At 46.5% G+C, this 26,557-nt stretch overlaps 2 protein-coding genes across 2 annotated transcripts in view; one reads left to right on the plus strand and one right to left on the minus strand.

Moving 5' to 3' along the window:
- Positions 1–19,705, minus strand: part of CC2D2A (coiled-coil and C2 domain containing 2A) — a 124,905-nt gene extending 105,200 nt beyond the window's left edge. Inside the window, exons 1-7 of the mRNA XM_056855114.1 lie at positions 19,580–19,705; positions 14,405–14,519; positions 10,556–10,644; positions 9,270–9,365; positions 5,819–5,920; positions 1,562–1,750; positions 796–958 (exon numbers count right to left, since the gene is read on the minus strand). Of these exons, the coding sequence (XP_056711092.1) occupies positions 796–958; positions 1,562–1,750; positions 5,819–5,920; positions 9,270–9,365; positions 10,556–10,644; positions 14,405–14,519; positions 19,580–19,705 (880 nt within the window). The remainder of the gene's footprint in view (positions 1–795; positions 959–1,561; positions 1,751–5,818; positions 5,921–9,269; positions 9,366–10,555; positions 10,645–14,404; positions 14,520–19,579) is intronic.
- Positions 19,706–19,887: 182 nt separating this feature from the next.
- On the plus strand, positions 19,888–20,235 carry LOC130483045 (uncharacterized protein C14orf119 homolog). The gene has a single exon (XM_056855938.1). It carries the CDS (start codon positions 19,888–19,890, stop codon positions 20,233–20,235), a length of 348 nt encoding a protein of 115 aa, XP_056711916.1.
- The last annotated feature ends 6,322 nt before the right edge of the window (positions 20,236–26,557 follow it).

Consider the following 26,557-nt stretch of genomic DNA (forward strand, 5'->3'; position numbering starts at 1 on the left):
AATTCCGCTACATTACCGGAACGCCGACGTGCGTGTAATTACTCGGCTAGCTCGCTACTAATGCTCCTTACCGGTCTCCTCCGTCCCGCCCCCTTCCCTGCGCAAGCAATTGCCGCTTCCCGTCCCCCGTCCCGCCCCCTTTCCTGTGTGAGCAATTGCTGCTTCCGGTCTCCCGTCCCGCCTTTTTTTAATTGACAGGTTGAGACGATGGTATACCGGAACGCTGGCGTTCAAAGAAAAAAAAGGGGGGGAGAATCGCCCTTTGATTGGATAACTCCTCAGCCAATCCTTGGGCGATGTCACTCCCCTGCTATCCCGCATTGCGAACTATCCCACATTATATGGTTGGTTCAAACGCACGGGGAGCCTCCAGCAGCTACTTGTTTCAGACTTAATGTGGGATAGGCTGGCGTCATGCGTTTGATTATCCAGACTTAAATATTGTGGGATTAAAATATTGTGGGATAACAGAGGAGCGAACCAGGAACATTCTGCCCATGCGTTAATGCCCTTTGATTCCCCACTCCTCCACATGAGCAGCGGACTCCAATCTGGTGAACTGGGTTGGTTTCCCCACTCCTCCACATGAAGCCAGCTGGGTGACCTGCTTGCATCTCAGAATTATTTCATTATATTCTCTCTATAAATCTCCTCAATGATTACATAGCCATATCATTGGTGGGGGGAATTGTACTGTGCCTCTAGTTCCATCACAATAATAATGAATTATAGCAGGTGGAACACTACTAATCTAAATTTCACAAAATAAAGGTGCACAAAATAATGCATCACAACCTCTTAGCTTGCTGGGAGTGAACAACAGTTCTCTCTCCTTCTCCACTCGTCCAGAGTAGCTCTCATATTCAGCATGTCTAACCACTAGGAAGTCGGCAGCTGCCTGTTCTATGATGAATACATCCTCGTCCTCTTTATCGTGAACAAGATGCTCTTCTTCATTCTGCATTTTAAATGCAAACATAACAAAACTTCTCAGACAATGTTTCCTATTCAGCAGACATTATAGTTCAAACACGAGGATAAAACACAAAACTCAGTGGAAAGCCTAACTATGTGTACATGTTCCAAGCCTGTACACATTGGATAAATCAGTGCAATTGGGTATTATGTCCCACTTGAAAGGATAAAGCATGTGGCTCTTTGACATGCTGCCTGTGGCTCTACTGAGCACTGTTCCCCCACATGACATCTGCCTAATGCTCCAGGATAGTGATTATGATTATTGACTGGTAGGGCTGGGGTTTGGCTGGCGGTTCCCATCTTGAAACTGCTGCTACAGTAGGGACTGCAGGATGGATAAGTTGTGAGCCTCCCTCATGCCAGGGATGAAGGACTTATCCTTTCCAATAACCTTCCCCCCACTTTTCTCCACAGCTTCCACACACTCAACCCAGCACCCAGGCAGCTGCCAGGGGGATAGTAAGCTGGATGCAGTGGCGTGGTGTTGGTTTTACTCACCTTTCTCCACAGCCAGTGCAAAATATAGCGAACTGATTCTAAATGTGTGCCTAAACAGGTATACACATTTGGTTATAATTAGTACCATTTCACCCTCCGTCCGTTCTTCCTCGTGCCCAGGATTGGATTCCTGCTCTTCCACTTCCTCTTCCCCCACGTCAGAGCTGCTTTTTTTCTTCTTTTGAGTTTCTTCCTGTACATTCTCTGGCTCAGGATTGAACTCGAAAGTGAAGAAGTTATAGGCTTCTTCAGAAGAAGGATAACCAGTTTGGATCTAGCACAAAAAGATACAGTCTGTTAAAGATGAGTTGTGTGTGTGTGTGCGTTAGGTGCCGTCAAGTCATTTCCGACTCATGGTGACCCTATGAATCAATGTCCTCCGAAGTGTCCTATCCTTAACAGCCTTGCTCAGATCTTGCAAATTGAGGGCCATGGCTTCCTTTATAGAGTCAATCCATCTCTTGTTCTACTATGCAATATTTTAATACAAATAAAAGAGCTAGAACTATGTCCCCCAGGATTTAATTTCTGAAATCTGAGTTAATAAACTGAAGCTTAATCCTAGAAAAATGACAACAGCTACATTCTCATCCCTTGTAGTGATGAAAAAAGATTTTTATTTTTCCTACCAATGCCAACAACAGTAATATAATAATAGTAAGACAATGATAATAGGTAAAGGTAAAGCACCAGGTCATTACTGACCCACCAGGTCATTACTGACCCACCAGGTCATTACTGACCCATGAGGTGATGTTACATCCCGACGTTTACTAGGCAGACTTTTGTTTTATGGGGTGGTTTGCCAGTGCCTTCCCCTGTCATCTTCCCTTTATGCCCAGCAAGCTGGGTACTCATTTTCCCTACCTCGGAAAGATGGAAGGCTGAGTCAACCTTGAGCCGGCTACCTGAAACTGACTTCCATTGGGATCGAACTCAGGTCATGACCAGAGCTTTAACTACAGTACTGCAGCTTACCACTCTACCCCACAGGGATAATAATAAAATGATGATGATGATGCAGCATTTGAGAGTACTTACTCAGTCCCACTCTACTTGAAACAAGGGCTGGGTAGAATCTGAGTACAAAGTGTTTAAGTGCAGCTAAACTTCCGTTCCAACATGTGCCACCCTGCCAACAGGCGGGATCAACAGCTGCCTGTGCCCAAACATCCACGGTGGCAGCTCCTGCATGGTGGAATGGCCTGTCTGAGGAACTCAGGAAAGCTCCCAAACTTTTATCATTCTGTCAGTCTCAGGCTTCTGCCTCTAGTATACCTCAAGCAAACTCATCCAGACAGGTAGATCTGAAGCAGTAATACTTTATTAGGAACTAAAAGGCAAATAAAAGAACTGACTGCACACAGGTAGGCAAGGTTAGCAATAGAGACCCCTTACAGGTTACTTGCTTAAAAACACTAGTACAAGAGAGTAAGATAAACATTGCTAGGCAGCAGCGAGATAAGCGATTCCCATGAGTGAAGACAAAACACGCCACAGCTGTGAGAATCAGTACAAACAAAAGTATACACAAGAGCTTCAAAGCCCTGAGAACCAAGGACTTGACTCGTGGCCAGAACTTGGCCTGAACTCATGTCAAGAGCCTGACTCCAGTGAAGGAGCCAGGGATCTTCCATTTAGTTGAGGACCTGACACATTCCACGGAATGTAACAAATAGAATTGCTCAGGAGGGCATTTTTATAGAAGGAATATGGGCTGCTGTTTTAACATACAATGCATTTTGACAGTTTTTTTCTCTCCTTTGTATCTTTTATTGGATGTACTGTAATTCACAGCATAATGGTCACAGATTTTATGCCACATTCTTTTGCAATAAAATGGGGTGTGACCATTATGTGAAGCTTTTTAAAAATCATTGATTACTAAACTGTCCCAGCTCGCGTCGCTCCCCTCCTGCCCCTTAGGGTGCGCCTCTCGTGATCCCCAATGGGTCGCTTCCTCCTCCAGCACTCTGCTGCCCAGCTGCCCTGCACCAGGAGACAAAGGCACGGAAAGACCTCGTGCTTTGGCGTTTGCAGCATGGGCGGGGCTGGAACGGCCACAGACAATGGAGGCTCCAGGGAGAGTCCCGGGTCGCTGCGACGATAATGCAATGAAAGGTCAGAAACCAAATTTTTGAGTGAAAAAAAAGGGTGCAATAATTATGCGGTGGCAACTATTATGCAGTGAATTACAGTATTATGCTGTTTTTTATTTCATTGTTCTCTAATTTTTTAATCCAGTTTAATGTATGCATTACACTACTCTTGCATCGTTTTCGAACTCTGCAATCTGCCTTGAGTCTCAATGAGAAAGGCTAACTATAAATGAAGTAAATTAATAAATAAAATATTGACCTTTACAGGGCATAGCCACAGTTTGTGTTGTGTTTTACATATTTCCTGGCCTGCCTGAAAAAGGGTACAGAGGTCACGGTCAGGTTCTTTTCCTTTATTTTACTGTATTTATACAGCACCTTTCCCCCCAATGGGCTCCCAAAACCACTTATATAATTCTCCTCTCCTCTGATTTATCCTCACACCAACCCTGGTAGATAGGTAGGTAGGTATAGGTTTATTGTACACGGCCATAGGCTTTTACAATCTAAAACATTATTACAATGCGTTAAAAATTATAAAACTAATACAATCCTGAAAATAAGATTCTCAGATTACACCCAACATTCCATTTATCATTAAAACAATATTTATAAAACAAAGAAGATAAAATTTGGCTCTAACCATCCTTTCTTCCAAAAAAAAAAAAGTTCTATTCATTTAATGGCTTTTTTTGCCCTAATTTTCCTGGTCGCCAAAGTGTAAAGTGCCATTTTTCGAGACAAAAGAAACCACATCTGATATTTTAAAAAAGTAATTTATCAGCATCAGATAAAGAGTGCAGAGTAGCGTAATGGGGTAGATCTTCTACTGAGCTGCCACATATACAAATACATTGAATCAGTGGTTTTTTTGAGAAGCGACCAGCAGGAAGCTCCGTGGGCATGGTTTGAAATTGCAGTGAGGTAAATGCTGCCCTAAGACTGTGAGCTGTTATATCAGCCAAATAAGGAGCTCTAAGATGGTCTCTTTTTTATATAAGACAGTACCATGGGGCAAATTTCATATGGGCAACTAAATGTCATGGATCAGTCTCCGGGGAATGAGTCATCCTCAGAGGAAGAGCTCTACCAGGTGGATCCAGCCCTGCTGGACCCGCATCAGGGTTCACAGCCTGAAGGGGCATCAGATCCATCCCAGCCTCGTGAGGGGCTTAGTAGCCCAGCTGTCAGCTCTCAGGTTGCTGACCTCCCACAGCCTCCACAGGACTCGCAGCCTGAAGTCTTGTCAGGACCACTTCTTCCCTGCAGGACCCAGAAGCCCAGCTGTTAGCCCTCAAACTGCTGATGCACCAGAGGCTTTGTCAAAGGCTGACAGCTGGAGGCAGCAATGGAAAAAGGCATTAGGAACTAAAAGGCACAAGGCGAGGCTTGGAACCTACTGCCGCTGGCTGGAGGCACAGAGCGGGAGTCTTCGCAGGATGAGGACTAGCCCAGACAGGCATGCTAGAAAGGGGGTGGCTGGGAAGGGGAGCGTTGAGGAAGCAATGTGTTATGTACCTTGCAACTTGCTGATTCCTACTCTGAATGACTTTCTCTGACCTTGGACCGGCTTACTTGACTATGTGTGTGGATTCTGATTTGGCAAGATACAGAGATTTCTGGCATTTTGAACTACGGACTGGAGTTTCCTGACTTCCCTCTGCAACCTCCAAGCCCTGACAAAGGTGTCTCTCTTCGGTGCTCCAGAGATGCTGTAACCCGACACTGGGAGTTGGCAGCCAGCCAGCACAGGCTGTCAATTAAGGCGTCTCCTTTGTAGACCCAATCACATAGGTTAGAGATGCTCTTGTAAGAGAAGAGCTATATGCATTGGATATCACACGACCTATATGTTTTTAAATTGCAATTTACTGCAATCACGGTCTTTTATGTGCTTTTAAGTTTCTAAATTCTCACAGCATCAGGTTGCTTATCATAGTGTATTCACGATCCCATCCCACAAGGAAAATTCAATCAATCACAAATAGGGTAGCCAGCTCCAGGTGGGGAAATTTCTGGAGATTTGTGGGTGGAGCCTAGGGAGAACAGGATTTGGGTGTGTGTGACCTCAGTGGGGAATACTGCCCCAGAGTCTACCAAAGCAGCCATTTTCTCCTGGGGAACTGATCTCTGTCATCTGGAGATCAGTTGTAGTTTGGGGAGAACTTCAGGCTCTACCTGGAGGTTGGCAACCATGGTCACAGTGCCAAGACAAAGCAATTGTACTTCAAGATCAGACCCACCTGGGATTTCTGTTTCATTTTTCTGGCTGAATCGTGAAACTTTACTCTTGCAGATACTTTGGATTCATCCTCTGGCGTGACACTTGATTCATCTTCACCCACCTGCATACACACACAAAATAACATTAAACCATTAATTTATTTAATGGCAGAAGAAGGGTGTGTGTGCATATGGGAAAGTCAAATTTTTACATTTGAGACATTGTGCATGGAAACAGGAGGAAAGCTTTAAATAAAGAATTGTGGCCCATATACACAGACACAATTTTGCTGTCCTTCCCCGCCCCCATCCATCAGTGAAGGCCAGGCTGCTGAGACCATTAAGAACAGGGATCAGTTGCTCCCAGATGAAGCGTCCTTTTCAATACCAGTATTCAACTGGTGGTCAAGAATTGCTGCTGGTGGTGGAAAGTGCCGTCAAGTCACAGCTTGACTTACAGCAATCCTGTAGGTTTTTCAAGACAAGAGACATTTGGAGGTGGTTTGCCATTGCCTGCTTCTGCGTGGGCTGAGAGTTCTGAGAGAACTGGGCCAAGGTCACCCAGCAGGCTACATGTGGAGGAGTAGGGAAACCAACCCGGTTCTGCAGATTAAAGTCTGCCACTCTTAACCATTACACTACCAGTCACCAATTAACCAAATGTGGATTGCAATAGCCTCAATAGCATCCTTCCTTCCTGTCTTTAAAGCAAGACTCTCGGCAGGCAAGGGAGGAAAGAGAGAGAAAACAGAAAGGATGAAGGGCAGGAGCAACGATAATCTTACTGCATTATATGAACAGTGTGCCCGTGACTGCTACTGCTTGGGGCTTGCCAGCAGGTCCTCCCCTCCTTTCATGCACACTGGCCAGCTGGAATGGAACCACAAGCCCAGGTGCTTACCAGGCTCTCCTGAGTCTTCAGTGGCTGATGCTGCTATTGCCAGCATGCTGTGGGGGTTAAGAGCAGTGGACTCTGATCTGGAGAACCGGGTTTGATTCCCCACTCCTCCACATGAGCGGCGGACTCTATCTAATCTGGTGAACCAGATTTGTTTCCCTACTCCTGGACATGAAGCCCACTGGGTGACCTTGGGCTAGTCACAGTTCTCTCCGAACTCTCTCAGCCCTACCTACCTCACAAGGTGTCTGTTGTAGGGAGGGAAAGGGAAGGTGATTGTAAGCCACTTTGACACTCCTTAAAGGTAGAGAAAAGCTTCTTCTTCTGTGGAAAAGCCTTTCATCTGAATGAGGGGCAGCCAATAACAAGCCCTGCCTTACAAAGGCCCCACCCACTTTTTCAAAAGCTTGGTGGGGTGGGCACCAGGGGAAGTACTAATGGACACCATGGCACCCACAGGCACCACAGTGGGGAACCCTGATATAGGGTGTGGTAACATGGCACAAAGAAAAAGAGCGTGAAAGGCACAGGGAAAGCAACCGTGCAAGCGTGCGCACCTGGCGCACGACTATATATGACATTCAGAAATGGGTACTTCAAGGCAGGCTAGTTTTAAAAACAGGGCCTAAGTGGGGAAAGGGTGGTGAAAGCCTGTAGAGCAGGGGTGTCAAACTCATTTGTTACGACAGCTGGATATGACATAAATGTCACTTTGTCAGGCCAGGTACCGGAGATACAAACTTTAAAGAAGACACAGGCAAAGCCAATTAATTATATTAATTTTTACTTTATTTTTTACTTAAAATATGAACATGCTTAACACAATAACACTCTTACAGTATTTTCTTTTATTTAAAAGTTTTTGATCATTGACACCTTGGGACTGGGAGGGTGGCTGCCTCGGCTGACAAGCCCAATGCAGGCTCACCAGCCTAGATAGGGAGCAGGTGGGGGTGGTTGCCTCAGCTGGCTTAAAGGCTGGATAAGAGCTCTTGAGGGGCTGGATTCATCCCCCAGTCTGACACCCCTGCTGTAGAGTGTACTGTTAAGAGTACTAGAGCTAGATCAGGGGGACAAATGGTCAACCCAGACAAGATGCTGGGAATTCTGGGATCGGAGCTCCCAGATTTTTAAAATGCAATTATTGGCTGCGCAAGGGCCCACGTCTGATTGGGATTGCAGCCTCTGCAAGGGGAGGGAAGGTTTAAGGGGTAATCTGTGTTAAGGCAGGAAAACTCAAACCAACCTAAAGGCAAGGCTTCCACTGTGACTCTCTCATAGCTGAAGCAACATCTATCAGTTTCCCCCTGCTGCCAAAGGAAGAAAGCTAGCATAGCCTGCCTCTCATCTGCTTACAGCTCACAAGTTTCCAAGACCACAGAGAGCAATAACAAAGCCACAAAACATTTTTGGCTGGTTAAAGCAGAAGATAATTTGTTTTTTTAATGTGTAAAAGCAGTCACTTAATTCACTCACACAGTACAGTTATCAATATGAATGATCAATACAGACAAAAAAGAAAATGCACATGCAAGATTTAAATTATTAAAACAGAAGATGTATGAGACCACCAAAGTTTACGCAGTCTAGTTTCTGGATCTCAGACAGGATTTAATAACTCCAGTTCATACCTCTGCCCAGCTAAGGATCTTTTATGAACTCCCCATAGCAATTATGTCCAGCCATACAGCTGTTCTGAAAGATCTTTTCAACATTATCAGAAGCCTGCTTTGAAAGAACAAGGAGAAATGTCCAAGTAAAAGTCAGTATTGCACAATGTTTCTGTGATGGACAGCTGAATACTGGTGTGCTGTTCCGGTCTTGGAACCCTTGAGTGACAAGGGGTTCAGTCAGAATTCTACAGTTGGGAGTTGAGAGAGGCAGTTCAGAAATGACAGCTGGAGAGTGACAGTTAGAAGCTGACAGTTAGAAGCTGACAGCTCAAGGCTAGCAATCAGGGTGGAAGAAGAACAGTTGTGTGTAGGAGTGTCCTTCCCTAAGGGAAATAGCTCCAAAGAAAAGGGGGTGACCCCCTAACCAATTTTAAAGAGGAAAACTAGGAACCTGCATGTTGTGTTCCTGCCTCACCCTACTTTAGAAATATTGTTTCAAAGAAGCTTATGTCAGTTCAACTGTGCACTGTCTGCCAAGTGTTCAGTCTCTCAAAAGTATATAAAATATCTGTGGTATATAATTTTCCTAAGTTTCCTCATTCCTGTTCTTGTGTTACCTGCCAAGTTTATTTTTGAAACTTCCCTGACAACCTGACTTTACTATTTCCCCCAAAGAGAAAAATAAAACCATTTTGAGTTCTTAATTCATTCAGCCTCTCTTGTGCCTATTCTGACTTAAACAAATAAAGGGTTTTAGGCAGATTCTTCATTGTCCTTAATGTGGCTCAGAAAAACAACACAAGACAAGTCATAAGTCTCTGGAGTGAATGGGCTGGTGAGGAATAATATCTGCCATAATTTCAAAAAATGAGTTTAATTTCTGTAAAGCCATATGTGACTAGCAAAATAGCATTAAGTCAGGAGAGGGAAACATGCAAGAATATCCAGGATGCTACTTACCTCATTTACCAGTCTAATATGTGACTTCCTCTCTCTGAGACTTTTCAGAGATCGTGAACTTGAGACTTCTTCTAGCAAAGCGCTTTCTGCTCTAGACTAAACATCACAAAAGAAAGAAAAACGGGGGAGAGGGAGAAAGAATCTAATTTTCCATTACTCATACATTACTTTAAAAAAAAACACACACACCCAAGAGTTCATAAATTATATTATCACAATGAACAAATGTTGTATTAACTAAATTCATACTTGAGTTTGTTTTTAGTATTAAATGTTCTGATTTTTCTTTAGCAATCTGTTTTTTGCTGGTTGATTCCACAGTCCATGTCCACCAGCAAGTGCCATGTGGATGGGTTCCAGGTACCAGGAGCTGTTATCATGGAAGACCTTGGGCCCCACCCCAAATTCTACCCAGATGGACCTCCTGTGTACAGAAGCCTGGTATACAACTCCTGCCTGGGCACATTCACTCTCCCTGCAGCCAGGGAGAGGGGGCACAAAAGCACTGGCCCCGCATGAGTAGTCACACTCTGCACATGCCCAGGCAATCACGCAGAGGCAGGGGTGAGGGGGTTGTCTGTACCAGACTATTGTCTCCTGACATCAAGATTTTAATTATCTGTATTGGTAAGATGATCACATGGCATATGATTTTGATGTATTTTATGCCTCAATAACCTCAGCACACTTCAAAGAACACTGACTTATTACTTCGAAGCAATAATATAATATGGTAAAGGTCCCCTGTGCAAGCACCGGGTCATTCCTGACCCATGGGTTGATGTCACATCCCGATGTTTACTAGGCAGACTTTTTTTACGGGATGGTTTGCCAGTGCCTTTCCCAATCATCTTCCCTTTACCCCCAGCAAGCTGGGTACTCATTTTACCGACCTCGGAAGGATGGACGGCTGAGTCAACCTTGAGCTGATTAATAGCTGATTAAAATCCACTACCAGAGAATCTATGGCATTTCTATCCTAGCCTTTCTTGTAGCAAACACGGATCAACCCCTCTCCCATTTATGCTCACAACAACCCTGTAATATAAGTTGGACAGAGAGAGAGAGGGAGTGGCCCAAGATAAGCTTTGTGGCCAAGTGGGGATTTGAACTGGATCGCCTTGCCCCAGTCAGCCTCCTAACCACTACTCTACAGTCTCGCTGTCTAGTGCTTAAGTATATGATTAACCAATTTCCCCCAAAGGAAAAAGCATGTTGAGGGGGGATATTTAAGGAGGTGACTTCAGCACGGTAGATATCTAAGAATTTTCTAAAGGAAGTCTCACCCGGGCAGCTCTGAGCTTCTCTCTCATACGTTCTCTCATGGAAAACTCCATAAAGCTTGCTTGGGAAGTTGAAGGATCTGGAGGGAAGCCTGCAATGAACAGATTATGCAAAAAGATTTCAAAATATTGCTCTCCTGAGTGTGCAAAATTTGAAACTACATATGAGCAATTAAAAATTCTTTACAGCACTTGGAAAGACAAGTTAGCAAAACCTAAACTCTGGGGAATTGTTTTAAAGCACAGCTTTTATTTTTTACTTTATCATTTGAAACTGACAGCTTGGAAGTTCACTCTTTTTTCGAAAATTGCTATAATCAAGGTAGTGCTCTGATACACCTAAATGCTGCAATGTTTCTACTATTAAACCATTCAAGAGCACGAGCACAGGGCTGATTCAATGTAGTCTTTTGCACCAAGGAAGATGCAAATAGCTTTTCTAGGTGTTTGCCTTGGATACCACCAGTGGAGGTGTGTGCCAAAGAGAGAATGCCAATCACCTCCCATGCTGCTGGTGACGGTGGGGAGCCAGATGAGCCCCTGTAGAGCACTGGCACTACATCCTCTTCACTGTGTCACTTTAGCAGTTAGAATCATAGAACCATAGAGTTGGAAGGGACCAGCAGGGTCATGTAGTCCAATCCCCTGCACAATTCACAACTACCCCCCCACACACACACCCAGTGACCCCCTACTCCATGCCCATAATATGGCAAAAAAAAAAAACCCTCCAGGATCCCTGGCCAATCTGGCCTGGAGGAAAATTGCTTCCTGACCCCAAAGTGGCAACTGGCATAAGAAGGGGCCACGAGAGCCAAACACTAACACAGTCCTTCCTGCCCTCCCTCTCATTACTGCCTAAGTTCACAGAATCAGAATTGCTGACAGATGACCATCTAGCCTGGAAAACCGGCCCTGCATATTCCAGCCTTGAAAGACCAGGCGATGTCTGTTGGGGAGGGGCTGTGGCTTAGTGGAAGAGACTCTGCTTGACATGCAGAAGGTCCCAGTTAAAGAGACCAGGCAGTAGGTAACATGAAAGACCTCCACCTGAGATCCTGGAGAGGGGCTGCCAGTCTGAGCAGACAATATTGACCTTGGTGGACCAATGATCTGATCCATCACCTGCTAGCCAGATGAAGCATGATGCTCACAAGCAGAGCCTGGTCATGATGGCCATCCCTTGCTTTGTCCCAAACATAAGCCAAGTATGAAAGGTTAGCGTTCTCTTCCCAACCACTGGGTCTCTCCACACAATGCCCCCCCCCCCCGGTTTACATAAAAAATCAATTTTGGGAAAGAGCAGGATAGAAATTGAATAAAATAAATAATTAAATGTTTCGGGACATAAATTTCATAGAATCATACAGTTGGAAGGGACCACCAGGGTCACCTGCTCAGTGCAGGATATTCACAACTACCTCCCCCCACCCCCCCTGCACAATGCAGGAAATTCACAACTACCTCCCCCACACATACCCCAAGGTGCCCTCGCTCTCATGATCTGCCTAAGGTCATAGAATCAGCATTGCTGACAGATGGCCATCTAGCCTCTTCTTAAAAACCTCCAGGGACGGAGAGCTTACCACCTCCCGAGGAAGCCTGTTCCACTGAGGAACCGCTATAACCGTTAGAAAATTCTTCCTAATGTCTAGACGGAAACTCTTGATTTAATTTCAACCCACTGTTTCTGGTCCGACCGTCTGGGGCAACAGAAAACAACTTGGCACCATCTTCTATATGACAGCCCTTCAAGTACTTGAAGATGGTTATCATGTCCCCTTTCAGTCTTTTCCTCTTCAGGCTAAACATACCCAGCTCCTTCAACCTTTCCACATAGGACTTGGGTCTCCAGACCACTCACCATCTTTTTTGCCCTCCTCTGGACACATTCCTGCTTGTCTACATCTTTCTTAAATTGTGGTGCCCAAAACTGAACACAGTACTCTAGGTGTGGTCTAACCAGAGCAAAGTATAGTGATACCATCACTTTGTGTGATCTGGACACTATACTTCTGTTGATAAGCCCAAGATCGCATTTGCCTTTTTAGCTACCGCATCGCATTGCTAGCTCATGTTCAGTGTTTGGTCTACTAAGACCCCAAGATCCTCTTCGCACACACTACTGCTCAGACAAGTCTCCCCCATCCTATAATTATGCAACTGATTTTTTCCTACCTAAATGCAAACTTTACATTTATGTTTGTTGAAGTGCATTTTATTAGTTTTAGCCCAATTCTCCAGCTTGTCAAGATCATCCTGTATCCTGGCTCTCTCGTCTACCATATTTGCTACCCATCCCAATTTAGTATCATCTGCAAATTTAATAAGCCTCCCCTCTATTCCTTCATCCAAATCATTTATAAAGATGTTGAACAACACAGGCCCAGGACAGATCCCTTTGGCACTCCACTAGTCACTTCTCTCCAAGTGGATGAGGAACCATTAGCAAGCACTCTTTGGGTGCTATCTGTCAACCAATTACAGATCTACCTAACAGTAATAGAATCTAAACCACATTTTCCCAATTTGTCATCAAGAATATTATGGGGAACTTTATCAAAAGCCTTACTGAAATCAAGATAAACTATGTCTACAGCATTCCCCTGATCCAGCAAGGTAGTAACTTTCTCAAAAAAGGAGATAAGATTAGTCTGACATGACTTGTTCTTGAGAAACCTGTGCTGGCTCTTAGTAATCAGATCCATCCTTTCTAAATGCTCAAGGACTGGCTGTTTGATGATTTGTTAAAAAAAATTCCCGGTATTAGAAGTCAAACTGATGTTACCAGGATCCTCCTTTTTCCTTGAAGATGGGGACAACATTTGTCCGCCTCCAGTCTTCAGGCACCTCACCTGTTCTCCAAGACTTCTCAAAAATAATGGACAGAGGCTCAGAAATTACATCTGCAAGTTCTTTGAGTACCTTCAGATGCAATGCATCTGGCCCTGAAGACTTTGTTTCATTTATAGAAACTAGGTGTTTGTGCACTACCGCAATGCCAATCCTCGGCTGCAAATCCCTTCCCTCATCATGTGTTCGGTTTATGCCATGTTGAGCACCACTTCCCTCGCAAGAAAAGACTGAGGAAAAGTAGGAGTTGAGCAGTTCTGCCCTCTCTTCATCCTGTTACCATTTGTTGGTGTAGTTCTGCCTGGTGGTGGTGCTGCCTATCACCACCCCTTGAGGCTGTGAATTCCTCATGTTAAATTTTGTGGCTTTCTATCTTTGGCATGTTTTGACTAATGTGGGGCTCCCTCTTTTGTTCTCCTTTTCGGCGGTGGGTCCGTGATGCTCCTGGGGACAGTTACACGCCTTGGCCAGGGCGGTGTTGGGTCCTTTTCTTCCCTCCCAGGGGGATAGTCAGCAAACGGGCCTCAGAATAGGGAGGCAGAGTTAGCACCACTCTGCCCTCCCTTTCAGAGAGCTGCCTGCCTTGCCTTCACTGAGCCTCACCAGTGCTCTCTGTGGCAGACACAGCTCCCTCTCCTTCCTCCCCAGCACTGGCTGCCCGCCCCCTTTTATGGGGCCCCTTTTATGGAGGGAAGACCCTCCCCTCTTCTTACAGGTCCACCCCCTGCCTGAGCCTATAAAGGCCCTTCCGGGTCGGGCCAGCCGGCCCCTTGTCGAATGTGGCCAGGCCATGTGTTCCCGCTCCCTCCCTAGCCCCTTTTGGCCTGCCTCCAATCCTGGCCAGCATCTGTGGGTCAGGCCTTCAAGCAGGTGGCTCGCTTTCCCCACCGCCGTGTCTTCGAGCCAGTCTCCTGCCAACCGCGGGGGAAAGCTCCTGAGGTCTCAAGGCTGGGGTGCAAGGGAGGAGGTGACGTGAAGCAGCAGAGCTGGTGGGAGAACCTGCCATCGGCAGAGGTAAGCTCCCTGTGCCCTGAGGCTGGCGAGAGGGCCGGGCAGCAGCGGGGAGCAGAGGAGAGCTGGCGGGAGGGCCTGAGGCCGTGGCAGCCTCCCGGGACTAGGGACAACCAATGAACATCGCTGTGTTAATATTTCAGTTTGTACTCGCTGACATTCATGGGGATTCCTTCCTTCAGAGCTTGAGAGGGTACCCTGAAGCTGAGTCAGTGTCAGGTTCTCCAGCCAACCTGGGCAATTCCCAAAAAGCCACTCACTCAGACAGCCAAGTCAGAAGCAGGTAAACTTTATTGTAGAAGAATCAGGTACAGCTAAGGTAACTTGAAGGTTTTCAAAGCTGCTAATGGCGGGCTTGGTTACAGGATAATACTTAAGACATGGTTACATGATTACATCACAGGTGCGCATACTAACAGGCTTGGGAAAGGGATAGATAACAGGAAAGGGACTGATAACAATGTCTGGTGGAGAGGAGAGCGAAGCAACCCAAAACAGACTGCAGCTTGTTAGCTGCTCAAGGCCAAGGTAGAGGGCGGGGGGAAACCGGGAGTGAGAACAGCAGAGCAACTATGTAAACACCTCGCAGGGCCTCAACTCATGTCAGGAGCCTGACTGCTTGTACGAGTCAGCTCCACCACGACTAGTATGGTCAACTGAAGAAGAAACAAAAGACCACCTCTGACATTCAGGGAGGAGGAAAACAGAACTGTGTTCTCATCCTCTGCCTTCCCTCTTGTAGGGGCCTAAGCCCTTGGGCCATTCATCTTCAACCTTCCCAGACCTGGAACCAACATAGGACCCACTGAACTGGAAAGCACATAACAGGAAGTCATGTGACACCAGAGTCCTGTGGCAGGAAGAGAACATAGGAACTTAAGAAAACTCATGCTGGATCAGACCAAGGTTCACCAAGTCCAGCAGTCCATTCACACAGTGGCCAACCAGGTGCCTCTACGAAGCCCACAAGCAAGATGACTGCAGTAGCATTAACCTTCCTGAGTCCAAAGCACCTAACATAATAGGTATGCTCCTCTGCTACTGTAGAGAATAGGTATGCATCATGACTAGTATTCATTTTGACTGGTAGCCATGGATAACCCTCTCCTCCATGAACATGCCCACTCCCCTCTTAAAGCCTTCCAAGTTGGCAGTCATCACCACATCATGGGGCAGGGAGCTCCACAGTTTAACTATGCATTGTGTGAAGAAATGCTTCCTTTTATCTGTTCTGAATCTCTCACCCTCCATCTTCAGCAGATGACCCCGCGTTCTGATATTATGACAGAGGGAGAAAAGTTTCTCCTTGTCCACTCTCTCCACACCATGCATAATTTTATAGACCTCTATCATGTCTCCCCTTAACCGCCTTCTTTCCAGGCTAAACAGCCCTAAGCGTTTTAACTGCTCCTCATAGGGCAGTTGCTTGAGCCCCCTGATCATTTTGGTTTCTCTTTTCTGTACCGCCTCAAGCTCTGCAATATCCTTTTTAAGGTGGGGTGACCAGAGGGGACAGAGAGTTATGTCCTTGCAGCAGGCTCAAGGCCATGAGAATCAGACAAAGGGAATCAGGGCTAGAAAACACACCACAAAGTGTGGTACAGGGAGGAACGTGCCAAGAAACTCAGCCATGGAGGAATCCACTATTGAGTGATCTCACTTTACCATAGTGCTGCTCTCTGAGGGAAGTAGGAAGTATGGCAACCCTTGCTCTCTACACACATGAACTAGCAGTATGGACCTTACAAAAAGGAACAAAATGGTAGCTCCATATAGGGTTGCCAATTCCCACCTAGGAAATTCCTCACAGTGACTGTGGAGGGGAGCATTGGTGAGGGATTTCACTTAGAATCTATGGTATACCACAGAGTTTGCCCTCTGAAGCTGCCATTTTCACTACGGGAACTGATCTGTGTGGAGATCAGTTGGAATTCTTTGAGAACTACAGTTCCCACCTGGAGGTTGGCAACCCTAACTCCATAGAGGCCCATGACCCACCAGGTGGGGTTCTGCGATCCATCTGATGGTTCCAACCTATGGGATGAAAGATCTTTGCTCTAGGCCAAGCAGTCTGCATTCACTACCGGGTTCTGCTGCAACAACCCCCACCCATAGTACAACTCCAGGAAACGAGAAAAGCTGCATTCTGGTAAAATCTACTCCTTGGGTTGGATTAGACCAGCTTTCTTTCTGGTGAACAGGCAAGGAGAAATTACCCTTTGATCACCCTTTGCTGAGGATCATGGGATCTGCACGGACAAAAGCTGTCTGAGATGGGGCTGTAATAAGGAGAACTGGGTGAGATTGAGTGGAAATGCTAGCTGGATTCATCTCTATATCTTTGTAGAAGACCATTTTATGTGTACAAATGAAGAAAGCATTGTCCAGAGATGGCTTGCTTTATGCAACAAGTAGTTGAAGCTAAAGAAAGGAAAAAGCAGGCAAAACGTAGCTTTTGTTGCCTTTAATTAAAAAATAAATCAAGAATTATGATCAAGGTTTTTATCTGACCGGCTATATCTTTGCTAGTCTGTATAACTCACTTGTCTTAGAGCAAAGTTATGTAGACTGCGAAAGTATTGGAAGCTCACAAAAATATCCCAAGTCGAGATCTCTGTGAACATCTTAACAACAGCACGACAAATACAGAATAAAATTCAAAATGTTTTACTCTTTCAACGTTTACCACGGGAATAAATGTCAAACCTTAACAAAACATTTTTTAAAACACCATTTCCTCATTATTTGCAGCTGCTTTCTATTTACTTTTAGTCTGGTCTGATTAGTGGGTTTAGAGACTGCCAAAGCCTTGGAGTTAAAAGGAGAGTTCTGAATCCAAGACATGGCAATGATTAAATGAAAGGAAATGACAGATTTTTAACAAGGGACTTCTAAGACAAGAAAATAGAGAGAGTCCTTGGGGGGAAAATCTAACATAAATGCATAAGGAAACTGTTGAACAATCCTCAGAAGAGAAGGAGAATGTCTTGTTACAATTGTTAGCCATTCTAGGGATTAATGTTAAAATGAACACTTTCAGACTGGGAGGAGAATGCCAAAATAAAATATTCGTCTGAGTCGTGTCTAGGGACATGACGTCACCTCTAAGCGTACTGGGATACCACCTCCTCCAAAATTATCTTGAGAAACACCCCACATTTCAAGGTCACTTTAAAACTGGGAGAAACTGCTGATCTGCAATCATAGTGACGAAGTTACAGCTTGTTAAAAGGCAGAGCGGCAGAATCTGGAGAGATTTATAAAAGTACATTTTAGAAAGGGATCAGTAACTGCCACGTTAAGGTGAAATCTTTCTTGCATCCTAACCATTGGGCTTATTTCTGATCACACACCATCTTGATAATATTATGAGCAAATTTATTTTATACGTGAATGTATACTAGTTTTAATATCAATAAGATACACTAGTGAAAGATGGACAGTGAAGAAAGCTGATAGGAAGAAAATAGATTCCTTTGAAATGTGGTATTGGAAGAGAGTGTTACGGATTCCGTGGACTGCCAAAAAAAACAAATCAGTGGGTTATAGATCAAATCAAGCCTGAACTGACCCTAGAAGCTAAAATGACTAAACTGAGGCTATCGTATTTGGGTCACATCATGAGACGACAAGAGTCACTGGAAAAGACAGTTATGCTAGGAAAAGTTGAGGGCAGCAGGAAAAGAGGAAGACCCAACAAGAGATGGATTGACTCAATAAAGGAAGCCACAGCCTTCAATTTGCAAGATCTGAGCAAGGCTGTCAAAGATAGGACATTTTGAAAGACTTTCATTCATAGGGTCGCCATGAGTCGGAAGCGACTTGACGGAACTTAACACACACACACACAAGATACACAAGCCTTGGAGGACTTTAAGAGGGGAGTGACATGTTCATGGAGGATAAGGCTACCCAAGGCTACTAGTCAAAATGGATACTAGTCATGATGCATACCTATTCTCTCCAGTATCAGAGGAGAATCCCAATTATATGAAACACAGGCAGGATGCTGCTGCTGCAGTCATCTTGTTTGTGGGCTCCCTAGAGGCACCTGGTTGGCCATTGTGTGAATAGACTGCTGGACTTAATGGGCCTTGGTCTGATCCAGCGTGGCTTTTCTTATGTTCACAACATACAGCTCAGGCCTATCATGCCCCTCCCTCTCTCTTCCAGGGGTATACTAGGCCAGAAGATGGAAATAATTTGCAGACACGAAAAAATAATCACTCAGGTGGAGAGGAGGGTAATGTCACAGAAGGGGTTGTCCTGGCCATCTGGAAGGAGGCAGCTGCCAGGTCCCTCCCAAATCACCTTCCCTAGAGGATATCACAGAACTGGGAAAAGTGCAGAAGAGGATAACCAATATGATTAAGGCTCTGGTGTGCCTTTCCTATAAGGAAATGCTTAAGAGTCTGGGACTTTTCAGTTTAGAAAATAAATAAAGGTTTATAAATTTATGACAGAGGTTTATAAGTTTATGCATGGGGCGGAGAAAGTGGATTTTTTTTTTGTAACGTCAAGTCTCAGCTGACTTATGGCAACCCCATAGGGTTTTCAAGGCAGGAGACATTCAGAGGTGGTTTGCCATTGCCTGCCTCTGCGTAGGCTAGGAGAGTTCTGAGAGAACTGTGACTGGCCTTAGGTCACCCAGCAGGCTTCATGTGGAGGAATGGGGAATTGAATCTGGTTCTCCAGATTAGAGTCCGCCATGCTTAACCACTATACCACTCTGGCTCTCAAGAAAGTGGATAGACAGAACTTTTTTCTTCCTCTCCAATATTACTTGAACTTGGGGGCACCCACTGAAGTTGATGGGTTAAGATAGAAAAAAGAAAATACTTCCTTTATTCAAAGAGTAATTCAATTGTGGAATTAACTGACAGGGAATGCAGTGATGGCCATGAGCTTTCAAAGGGAATTAAACAGGTTACCACCCGAAAGAAGAGCAACCCCCGTGGAAAAATTTCCCTTTTTCTCTTAATGGGCCGCCTTTGGCATCATACAACCCTCATTAGTTTCAGCTGTTCCCAATACCATCCCAGCTGTAATTCCCTAGGGCAGTGGTGGCACTCAGAGCCCTCTCTGTGGGCATGCACGCCGTCGCGGGGGGCCCAGGCCTCTGGATCTCCCCCCCTTCTGCCCGCCGGGCTCCTTCCCCCTCACCCCGTGGAGGCGCTTGATCAACGAGCTCTTCGGCCCGCTCTTTACCAGGCCGTGCTGCTTCAGGTCAGCGACCCTCAGCGCCTGGAGCAGCCTCCCATCCAGAGTAACCTCCTCCCCGTCCGCCATCTCGTGTGGAGCCGCTGCCTGCCCTCCCCGGAGCTTCTGGGGCATTCGGGAGCTTCCGGAGAAGGCTTCGGCCTCCTCAGTGGCCTCTGACACCCACTCATACTCCGCCCCCTTCGGGCTTGTTCCTCGCGGAGATGGAAGCGGCTGTGGGAGGCGTGTGCTGAGCCAGGAGTGGACGCAGGATGGCCGAGCCACTGCCCCTGTCATACGTGACCACTCAGGAGATCTGCTGCCTGTTGCACTGGCTGTCAGGCTGGGCCCCGGCTCAACGAGAGTGCTTCCTGCATGACCTGGTGGACAAGGCCGGGCCCTGCAAGGTGCTCCCTCTCCTGGAAGGGCTGGCAGGACTCAGCATGGAGCCAGGGAAGCCCCCTTCCATCTTCACGTGTCAGATGCGCCTCTGGGACCAGTGGTTCCAGGGCTGGTTGGAGTCTGAGCGCAACAAGTTTGTGAGGCGGCTGGAGGAGGTGGAGCCTGGCATGGCCTCCTGCTTTTATCAAGACTTGGCCAAAATGGCAGGGCAGGAGTGATGGGAATTCTCCCCCCTGGTTTTCCCCAAATGCTCTGCAGAGAGCTCGCTCTTGTGGTGCTGGACTGATTTCTCCCCCAACAAACTGTTAATACATGTATGACCAGGAGTCATCACAGAAGATAATAAAAGTCTTTGCAGCAGCTGCAAAGGGGAATTTTACTAACAGATTTTTACAGTTCCATAAGATGGCGACAACCCTGTGTTTTCTTACTTCTCCAGATAAAGCCAAATTTGAAGAACTTGATATTTCCTGCTTACGCTGGTTAGATTTAGGAAATCTAGAAATAGAGCTTTCTTGAAATTCTAATAGCTCCATCAAGAAAAATAAATTCTACAACCTGTGTTTTTCTTTTAAGACAAAAGATGTTACTGTATGAGTTGTTTTTTCTAAACGAAAACCTCAGTATTCAGGTTAAATTGCCATGTTGGCACTTTGTGATAAATAAGTGGGTTTTGGGTTGCAGTTTGTGCACTCGGTCTCTAAAAGGTTTGCCATCACTGCCCTAGGGGGTGAACCTCTCAAGGCCAGATTGCCCCTTCAGCCAGCCCAGCTGTTATGATAGCTACTTTCTTACAAGAAGCAGAAGAAGAAGAGTTGGTTTTCATATGCCAACTTTCTCTACCACTTAAGGAAGAACAAAACCGGCTTACAATCCCCTTCCCTTCCCCTCCCCACAACAGATACCTTGTGAGGTAGGTGGGGTTGAGAGAGCTGGAAGAGAGTTGTGACTAGTTCAAGGTCACCCAGCTGGCTTCATGTGGAGGAGTGAGGAAACCAACCCAGTTCACCAGATTAGAGTCCACCACTCCAAACCACCGCTCTTAACCACTACACCACGCTGGCTCTCTGGTGACTTAAGGAAACCTCCACATTCAGAGACTAAGGTGTTTTATGCATGGTCACTTAACCCTCATTTATTCCCTGTTTCAGACAGGATCAAATTTTTGGGAATACGCGATACCTCATTCCTTGGAAGCTCAATGCTGAACCCGGCTTTTCCCATTCCTCATTTGGACCAAGTCATTCCAGAGCCACAGAGCAAGCATACACCTTTCTTGGGTTGAGCTTCGCCCCACCCTTTTCCAAACCCTTCTTCAAGGCAGTCAAACAGGGAAGCACAGAAGATTGGCTTCTCTCACAGCCAATCACGAAGCAGTCTGTAAAGAGGCAAGGATTCAAGTGCTTCCTGCTACCTCGGCGCTCTTTCCGAGCAAAAGAAAGGCTTTTTAAAAACGAGGCTTGGATTTCTCCACCCCCCCTTCTTTCAGATTGCTCCGTTTTTTGTTCTTAAAATGCTTTTTTATGTGGCAGTTGGGTCTGGGGGGGAAGGAAGTCTTCTCTCGGGGTGAGTTGCGAAGTCAGCCAATTACAGAGCAGCATTTAAAGGGGTGGGACTTGATTTGAACTTGGGAGACTGCTTTTCTGTATTCATGCCTCCATTAGCACACAGTTTCATACCTGATCATTCCAGCCAATGCATAGTTTCCCCCAACCCGGGTTACTTTGATCCTGGCTGAAAAGGGGAATAAAGGAGGTTAAAGTGACCATGCATAAATGACCTATATCTCTAAATCCCAGCACTAGGAAGCAGCATCATGGGAAGGTCTTGGACTCTGTGCCCCGTTTGCTGGCCCTCCAGGGAAACTGGCTGGCCTCTGTATGAAACAGGATGTTGGACTAGATGGACCACTGATCTGACCCAGGACAGCTCATCTTATGTTCTCATACTGTACACCTCCCAATCCCCCCACCCCATCCCAGGATATTTCAAGTTGTCAGGGACACCTTTCCCTCTGCAAGTCTGGGGGAATTTCAATCTTCCTTCAGTTCCACATGAAACTGCCTTATACTGAATCAGACCCTTGGTCCATCAAGATCAGTATTGTCTACTCAGACAGCGGCTCTCCAAAACTCAGACAGACGTCTTTCACATCACATACTTGCCTAGTCCCTTTAACTGCAGATGCCGGGAATTGAACCTGGGACCTTCTGCATGCCAAGCAGAGGCTCTACCACTGAGCCACTGCCCCTCCCAATTAATCATACCATGAAGGATAGCTAAACTGTGGCGGAGGGAGAACTCCTATCAGCTCAAAGGATTCTGAAATGAGAGGGGAGAATTCCAGACCTTAGATTTCCTCCATCTATTAGATCCTACGCTAAAGAGAAACAAAGTATCTTCTCTTGAGCCTAACTGCCACTTTACCCTGACCCACTGAGGATTCTGCCCTCATGCTGCTATGGTTTCATCAGAGAATCAAAAATAGGATCCTCGAACAGCTCCTAATTGGATCCACAAACACAGAGATATCTGAGATTAACAACTGAAACATATCTGGAGCTGTTGATGGCTCAAAGAGGGAGTACTGAAATTTAACGACAGATTGATATATAATAGATTATAGGTTTGGGAGTCCCAGTTCTAACCGAATAGTGGAGGAGATACATCACGGAATACATAGCAAGCTTCTAAAAAATTTAACTTGAAGACTATCAAGATGTTCTATATGGCCAGTGGTTTCTACTGGTTAGAAATCCATAAATTTAGACGAGCTTTCTTATTGGCAAGGTATAAAGCCTTCAAATCAGCCGAGACGCAAGGGAGATATAATAAAATTATCGCAGAAGAACACAAATGCCCATTTTGTGTGGATCAAGTAGGCTCCCTAGACCACATTGTTTTGGCATGTTCACAAAATAATACTCCACAAAATAAATATATTACTCCCTGGACAGAACAGCTACCGTATTTTTCGCTCCATAGGACGCACCTTTCCATAAGACGCACCTAGTTTTTAGAGGAAGAAAACAAGAAAAAATCTTGTTTTCCTCCTCTAAAAACTTGTCTTATGGAGCGAATGCCGGCTGGGTGCATGCGCGTTGGGACGGTGCGAGCCGGCGTTCCCCGCCCCGACGGCCAGCTGGGAGGCGGGCGGGGCCGCACAGAGCGAGCCAGCGCACGCGCCCAGCCGGCTCTGTGCGGCCCTGCCCGCCTCCCAGCTGGCCGTCGGGGCGGGGAACGCCGGCTCGCACCGTCCCAACGCGCACGCGCACAGCCGGCTCTGTGCGCCCTGCCCGCCTCCCAGCTGGTGGGGCGCACAGAGCCAGCTGGGCGCGTGCGCGTCCTAACGGCGCGAGCCAGCGTTCCCCGCCCCGACAGCCAGCTGGGAGGCGGACGGGGCCGCACAGAGCCGGCTGGGTGCGTGCTCCAGCTTGCTCTGTGCGGCCCCGTTGCCTCCCAGCTGGCCGTCAGGGCAGGGAACGCTGGCTCACTCCGTCCCAATGCGCACGCGCCCAGCCGGCATTCACTCCATAAGATGCACGGACATTTCCCCTCACTTTTGAGGAGGAAAAAAGTGCGTCTTATGGAGCGAAAAATACGGTAATTTTCTAAGAAGCGGATACTGCATTACCTGCTGTCAAGTAGATTGGTGAATTGTGTGAGAGATGTGGCAACTTTTTACAGTGTCAAGAAAAAATTAATTTTCATCTCCCCCGCACCTTTTTTAAAGTGTGAAATGGTAGATGAACAGCTAATGGCTGTTAAATCTAGGGAATGGAGAGGATCCAGTCTTATTTTGGGTGTTTGCCTCCCCATGTAAACCATTCTTTTCCTGCATACCTGGGGAGGTCCTCCAGATGTGCAGAAAACCAGCTCTCTTGTCTGGAGGTGGCCTCATTTTGCTGCCCTTCAGGACAACAGGAGGGAGAAACCTTCTTTGTCAATATTTCTGTAGTTCACCAAGTAGGGGGAGCATGCAAACCTCTGAGTTACACAGAGCTCTTCAGCAGTTCAGGTAATTTAGCCATTACAACATGGTCACCAGCTGAGATGTCTTGCAAAAGAAATCAGATGCATTCTTAGTGGTTCAGGCCTATCACAGGTTGGATTTGCAAAGTCAAGGTCAGAAAACCATAAGACAGAAAAGCCATTGCCTTTGGGCCCTTTTGTGAGCTTTTCATAAGCACCTGGCTGGCCAATGTGGGAAACAGAATGAGGCTCCAGGACAGATGACCCATTACTCTGATTCAGCAGGGTCACCCTTCACCTTCAATGCACTTAAGCAACACTTAACTAAATCCTGGGCTTCCTGGCACAGAGAAATCCAATTGCATTATGCAGTCCACTTGACATCACAGATATATTGTCGGCAATCTGGCACTATAAACAACTGCCCAGCAACCAATTTAAAAAAAATAGTAAAATTTCAACCCAAAAAAATGCTTATGCATTTATTTATTTTATAAAGTATCTATGCTGTCTCTCCAGGAAACCTACCCAGGATGGCTACAATGTTGAAAATATATATAAATCTTAATCTTAGTTGCCACAGTGATCCTGATGAGGAATATGGCCGTACAATATCATAAACTAAAGACATTTTTATGTTATTATTTTGAATACAAGCATCACACAATAGCACCAAGGTAAAAATAAAAATTATGCCATGGGAGAAAAGGATTCTTGTTTGATTTACTACTAGCAATTTACTTTCCAACTTTTGCGGTTAGTTTGTTCTAATCTACTTTCTGTATTGTTTATAGTTTACCTTGACTTAGTTTGCATCTATATATCTAATAGCGACGTAAGACACACACCCCTGCGGATACCTAAATCCAAGGATCAGGACCATACCGACACTAAACAGATTTTTCCTGCAAACTTGGGGTACTCCCCAGGTTTGCAGAAAACTCCGAAAACTTGAAAAAAATTCATTGGGGGTCAAATTCCCCAATTTAAAAAAAGGGTAGTCTGCACATGAGCAGACAACGCACTTACCAGTTAAATTGGCAGTGGCTGCTGCTGCAGGGATCCAGTCTGGGCTCGGCCGCCATGTTGGAGGACACTGGAGGCAGCTTCAGGCCTGGTTGCTGTGGAAGGAGATGCTGGGAGCGGCCGAGCAAATGCCAGGAGAGGTTCCAGGCTCAGCCATGGTGGCAGTGGATGCCAGGAGAGGTTCAGCTGCCATGGTGGAGCACTCTGGGAGCCGCTCCAGGCCCAGTGGCAACAGCGGCGGTTCCTAGGAGCCTTCTGAGTCCAGAACAACTCCAGGCATCCTCCACCACAACAGCCGAGACCAGAGCAGAGCTTAAGGTGGGTGGTGGGGCCTGAATCCACAATGGGTGGGGGGAGATGGAATTCCGTCCCCACGAGTCTCACAGGCTCCCCACTTGTTGTTCCCTAATGCTGTAATCCTAGTCCAACTAGATGATTCATTGGTTGTTTTATGCTGTCTAATTGCACCATTTTATATACCTTAATCTGCTGTGAATCTCAGCAAGAGGAAGGAAGGAAGGGAGGGAGGGAGAGGGAGAAAGAAAGCTTCCTTGCTGATAAAGTGGGGGAAAACACCCTATTTCATTTTTTAGGCTCCTGATCTTTGGTTATATAGTTGACAGTGATTGACTCGTCTAGGCTGAGGCTATAGTACCAAATCCTTCCCCACATTGTATTAGAATAGGTAGCTGTTCCCATCGAGGCCTGCTTTCAAAGCTCACCTAAGAAGGGTGGACACGTTTCCCTCCCCCCCCTCCCCCACTGACCAGAACTTACGTCGAGGTAACCTGGTGTTAGCGGCCGCTGCCATGGCGTGCAGGTCTTGTGTAGCCTCCTCTTCCTCTGGCGACATTACTCTCATCTCTGCCAACTGCAAGCCAGATTAGGAAGGAAAGGGGGACTGGGATCAGTAAGTGAGCAACAGATCACAGGATCCAGCGCTTCTCAGGGGGATGGAGCATGGCAGCTGCTTGCCTAAGAGCATTCTGGGCATGCATCCGCGCTACACTTGGAAGGCGCCAGAAAAGATGCCGGCACGTGCCATGGGCACCTCACTGGGGAAGCCTGCTCTAAAGAGTCTGGGATGGCATGCACCACTGCCCCCTTTTCTGTTTCCCCCCCCCTCACATCCCCCCAGTGACATACATTAGGCCGAGAGCGACTGGCACAAAGTCATCCTAATAAAAACAAAAGTCCAATGTATGGTTGCCAACGCTGGGCTGGGAAATTCCTGTAGACGTGGGGGCGCAACTCGGGGAGAGGTTTGGGGAGGGGGACCTCAGCATGTCATCCTGCCACAGAGGCCACCCTGCAACGCAGCCGCTTTCTCCAGGGGGACGGCGCTCTGTAGTCTGGAGACGAGCTGCAATTCCCGGGGGTCCCCGGGTCCCACCTGGAGGTTGGCATCCCTAGCAAGTTGAGTGTCAGACGGAGGGGGGGGGCTCTGAACCCAGATCCAACGCTCACATCACGCCCTCCTGATCAGACTTCAATGCGCCCGGGGGAGGGAAGGAAAAGCGGGGCACCCCTAGAAGGCCCCCT

Source organism: Euleptes europaea, chromosome 9, assembly GCF_029931775.1.
Source record: "Euleptes europaea isolate rEulEur1 chromosome 9, rEulEur1.hap1, whole genome shotgun sequence".
Taxonomy (NCBI): domain Eukaryota; kingdom Metazoa; phylum Chordata; class Lepidosauria; order Squamata; family Sphaerodactylidae; genus Euleptes; species Euleptes europaea.